At 41.3% G+C, this 5,296-nt stretch overlaps 1 protein-coding gene across 2 annotated transcripts; it reads left to right on the forward strand.

Moving 5' to 3' along the window:
• The first annotated feature begins 64 nt into the window (after positions 1-64).
• ccnb2 (cyclin B2) lies at positions 65-2,806 on the forward strand. Of its 2 annotated transcripts, none has more exons than XM_085908204.1 (8): positions 65-236; positions 337-450; positions 1,158-1,424; positions 1,506-1,664; positions 1,728-1,964; positions 2,080-2,220; positions 2,337-2,447; positions 2,522-2,806. In XM_085908204.1, exons 1-8 carry the CDS (start codon positions 210-212, stop codon positions 2,627-2,629), a joined length of 1,164 nt encoding a protein of 387 aa, XP_085764330.1. In that variant the 5' UTR covers positions 65-209; the 3' UTR covers positions 2,630-2,806. The 2 variants fall into 2 exon arrangements, with proteins under 2 accessions (XP_085764330.1, XP_085764331.1); XM_085908205.1 differs by having other exon boundaries at positions 340-450.
• Positions 2,807-5,296: the final 2,490 nt, after the last annotated feature.

Genomic DNA, 5,296 nt, shown 5'->3' on the forward strand with positions numbered 1-5,296 from the left:
GTTAACCTTTGACACCATATCATTGACCAATAAGAAGAGTTGCACTCATGCTATCTATCCAATCAAATGTGATGGAGCTACATTTAAAACCTGCTGCACTTCTGATAACATTAGCGTTCACCGAGAGTCGCCTGTTTGGGTTATATTATTTAATTTTTTAAACTTGCAGGGTTAAATTGGGGGTTTGTGTTGCACTATTGTCTGTAGCCATGTCGTCAATGGAAGCACAAAGTCTGGTAAGAAAAAAAAGATCTTTAAAAGATTAGCGAATGATTTGATTGTCGTGCACGCACTTTAGCAGTAGTTTAAATTGAACGGTCTTTAAATATATTTCAGCAGCTTCCAGAGACTGATAACCCCTTTAAGATGAGTAAACCATCAGCAGTTGTTACGAGACGAGTTGCTCTTACCGAGGTGACCAACGCGTCCGCGTCAGGAGTCAACACAAAGGTAAGGTCGCACAATAAAAAAAGAAATGGCCACTGCACTTTTAAGTTTTGTCCAAGGGACCGCCATTATAACTAAGTAGCTACTTGGGGAACAATGCTTTGGCAGAATATTATTTTATTTTGCACTGAACAAGGATAGACTTATACAGGTTGTTTATTTGCATCTGTGTTTATTTTGGGAATATTAACTAAATTTGACATAATTTGGATGGTTAAATGATTCACAAAATTAGCTGGGAAATGAATCAAGTCTAAAAAAAGAAAATACTTTATTATAAACGTCACAATTTACGATTTCGCCGACCTTTTGCAATACCGCCTTAGACCACTAGAGGGCAAGAAGTCAAATCAATCATTTTAGCCAAGTACGATGTAAAACACAATGAATTTTTCTACGGTAGTTGGACTCTAGTTTTATTGTTGGAAACCGACAAAGATCAAATGGACATTCAGATTAGAAACACAAATGTACCATGTACAGTGTCATGAAGAAATTTAAAGATAGGATGGCCTTGATTTGTCCCAACAAATGGTCCATAGGTACTTATCAACAGCGTTTAATGCAGTAATAGTAGTACTACAGATGTCCCTGTGAAATTGAGTCAATTGACTGTCCGATGCAGGGTATTTTTTTTCCCCTTCTATTTTAGTTATTCTTGTAATTAACTTGCATCTCACTACTGCCTCATTTCAAACCTTTGTCTACAGAAAAGGGGACAACGCAAAGCACGTGGAGCTCACCAAGCTAAAGCGGTGGAGTTGGTTCAAGTTAAACAAACAGCAACAGATGCCCTTCTTCCCCTTTCGGAAGCCTCAAAAGATGTGTCCATGAAAGATGAAGAGGAAGTGCAACTGTGCCAGGCTTTCTCCAACACGCTGGTCCCTGTGGATGATGTAGACAAGAACGATGCTGACATGCCCCAGCTGTGTTCTGAATATGTGAAGGACATCTACAAATATCTGCACCACCTGGAGGTACTCTTTTTGTCACTCAGCCTACCTAGCTTGTTGCTAGATGAAACTCATGATATACTCTCTTGTTTCTGTGTCGCATAGGCAGAGCAGCCTATACGTTCTAACTACATGCTAGGTTATGAAATCACTGACTGCATGCGAGCACTTCTCGTCGACTGGATGGTCAAGGTTCATTCCAGGTTCGAGCTGCTGCAGGAGACCTTGTATCTCTCTGTTGCCATCCTCGACCGGTTTCTCCAGGTAAGAACCATCAATTTATTATTTTTATGAAAATATCAATAAATAAACCTGGTTAACGTGCAGGTCCAGCCAGTTTCTCGTCGAAAGCTGCAACTTGTCGGTGTGACTGCAATGCTGGTTGCCTCAAAGTATGAGGAGTCGTATCCTCCGCCCGTGGGAGACTTTGCCTACATTACGGACAGCGCGTTCACCAATGCTCAGATTTTGGAGATGGAGCAGCTAGTTCTGAAGACCCTCAACTTTCAGCTTGGTCGTCCTCTTCCGCTACACTTCCTCAGGAGAGCTTCAAAAGTGGCTAATGTGAGATTTGAATTTACTGCTTTGCATAATTGTCTTGTCCAAACTACATTCATAACACCTAACTAAGAAGTGTCCACATGCTTTGATGCGTCCTTGGACACTTGTTACCACCCAGTGTGACACGGAAAGGCACATGCTGGCCAAGTATCTGATGGAGCTGACCCTCATCGATTACGAAATGGTGCATTATCACCCATCTGAGGTTGCTGCTGCGGCTCTGTGCCTCTCTCAGCTGCTGCTGAATGGACTGCCTTGGGTGAGCTCTACAATATTGCTCATAAGAGTAGAGAGAGGGCCTGAGTCGTGTAGGTAAACAGGCTCACTTGATTTGAATGGAATTGTTTGTCAAAAGTATTTTTGTCTTCCTGTCAGTCACCCACACAAGAACACTACTCGACTTATGACGAGGCCCACCTAATGCCCATCATGCAGCACATGGCCAAAAATGTTGTGAAGGTAAATAGCGGCAAAACTAAGTTCCAGGTGAGTGAGTGGCTGGTAAGCACAATGACATCAACACAAGAAGCACAGTGTACAAAGGGCTTCTCTCTATACAGGCTGTCAGGAACAAGTATTCAAGCAGCAAGTTGATGAAGATCAGCCTCATTCCGCTGCTCAAGTCGTCGCTAATCAGCAACATGGCAGCGGCTCGCAATGCCCCTTGAACGTCAAACTTTTTTTTGTTTCTACTTTCCCATGCACTTTATCTTAATTTTAGAAATCCAAATCCTTTTTATCTCTTTTATAAATGAGTCATTGTTTGGGAGTTGTCTTGATGATGATGCATGATTATGTAACATTTCCCCCTCCTTTTGACATTAAAGTGACCTGTTCTCTATGAACTTTGTGTTCTTTACGTTTGTGTTCCACAATCTACTCGTATGTCCATTTTAGTAACATTAAAAAATAATAATAAAAAAATGTGCGTTTCAGATTTGGATTTGTGCTACATGTGCAATTTGAAATATGTTCAAACATTTTATCAAGCTATAAAATGAAAATGGGGCGTCTCCCTCCACTCACACTGGAAGTTCAATATATAGCTCTTAACACTGGTGTATCATGAACAGCAATAAAACATTAATTGTTTTGCATTTGGCACTTGCTGTTGACAGAAAATGACATCACAATTGTCAGGTCTCGGTTCACAACCAATCACAGCTCACCAGTTTTCTGAAGCTGCATCATCAAGGACCCCCCCCCCCCACACACACACACACACTTTTCCATCCTCTCCTCACAGGCAGGCAGACAAGACTACGGGGCATCTGGACATGACAAGCTTCTTTCTGGAAGTTGTTTAACTCAAGCAGTGCTCTGTGGCCCCGTCACCCCACATACCCAATCATTCACGCATGTTGACCATTTTATCGAAGTACATAGACCAAGCAGATATAATGTGCAACTCAAGCCTTGCATTTTTATTGACTTTTGTACCTTAAACAGCGAAAAAGCATTTCCCTTTCCTAAGCATTGTTTTTTGTTTAAATATTGTTTTATTGTACTGTAAGCCTTGTGGCTTACTTGTGTATGGGACCTCAGGTATATTAATTTGTGCAATATGTGCTTGTATCATAAAATTCCTTGAATCCTTCAACATTTTCGTTGGCGTCAGAGTTGTTGCCAGGCATCACCAAACCAAGTGGGCTCTAGGAAAAAAAAAAAGGCAGAACAACTTTCTGGGGGAACCAGTGGCTGTGGCCAATTCAGTGCCCTGTATGGCCGGCCACAAATGTGGTGCCCACTCACTGATTTTCAATGGCGCCAACACAATAAAGAGACATGACTGCCGCAAGATATCCACATATCAGTAACTATCAGTCAGAGGAAAACTGCTTGGCATATCAAATGGAGACAAATAGTAATCCAATCAGAACAAAGCTTATTTACATATCAAATATAAATGACAAATTCCACTAATATACAAGCCAGACATTGAAGACCAGCTAAAAATAGCTGGAAAAATCTAATCATGGGAATTTGCAAATCAAATTCTTTTGCAAAGATTCATCTGTCCAAAGGGACATCAAAGTTTGTGAAAAATTGTGGCATGGGACATCGACAAAAGGATTGCTCGTATCGATATTGAATATCCAGTAAAGGCATGCCACGTCCATTGTGGCCATGATGCAGGAGCCTATGCATGAGAGCATTTGCTCAATTTTTGGTACAACCTGAGTTGTGTCTCAAATGTAGATCACCAAATATTCAACAAATCGTTTGAAAGAGTAATCCACAAATTTACAGCTAGGTTCTGAGTTATTCCTAAGAATTATTTGTCTACAGGACAGATTGGGGAGCATGTAGAAATCCGAGATGTGGGTGTTGACAGAGAAACGTCTCATACTTGCTCTTCTTAATAATTGTGTCATTTCGCATGACCTAAATGGTGCCACAGCTTTCTTTTCATTGTGTCCAATTCCATAATTTCATCTGAGCTATTGTCAATTTATCATTTTTTAATTCATTTTTTCAATTGTTTACCGGAACTCTCACGGTGCTGAAAGATGATTCATCGGTGACAGCTCAGTTCATCCTGTGAATCTGAACTTTGAATTCATGACACTGGCGTTGAATGTAGCAGAATGAGTAAAAAAAGTGGAGCTGAGGTCATTAAGTTTAGCCCTCATCCTACCAGCTCAAGTCATTCAGTCATTAATCTAGAGCATCCCTTATCTGTTATACAACTCGCATGAAGCCCGGTCGGTCCACAGCGCAGAAACTGTTATTCGCTTTGTTTGTTGTCTAACTTGTGGTGTTCCAATCTAAACAATGAGACATTTACTGTAGCTCTGTGATCTCAACTTTGTGACATTGGAAGCTACAGAATTACACCATTTAGAATGTGACTGTGCTTCATGTTTTTTTCTATCTCTGACTTATGTGGGGTGAGGGGGCCCATTGTTCTGTTCTGACTGACTCTGACTTCACCACAACAATTACTACCACACGCCTCTATGCAGATGCAGACCGGTCAGTCAATATTGAATGGCGTGAGCTGAAGTAGGACAGTGATCATACAATACAATGGAACAGACAGAAAAGTATGTACAATACACATGCACACACACGCACACTCGCGCGCACGCACGCACGCACGCCTCCCCACACGTCGTAATCAATAATTACATTTTCACTTTTTTGCTAAAATGATCGAGTGCGGCGAATTGGACATTTCGAAGCGTAGCGCAAATGCTCCCAAAGTGTAGATACTGTGTGCGTTTTTATGCCAACAGACGTGTTTTTAATCCGCCTCGTTCTTTGAGGTGATGTTGCGGGGATTTAGGGGTTAAGGGAGGGTGTTCGACTTGCTAATACCCATATCTGCCACA

This window comes from Syngnathus leptorhynchus, chromosome 3 (genome assembly GCF_054491065.1).
Source record: "Syngnathus leptorhynchus isolate UIUO chromosome 3, UIUO_Slep, whole genome shotgun sequence".
Classification (NCBI taxonomy): Eukaryota; Metazoa; Chordata; class Actinopteri; order Syngnathiformes; family Syngnathidae; genus Syngnathus; species Syngnathus leptorhynchus.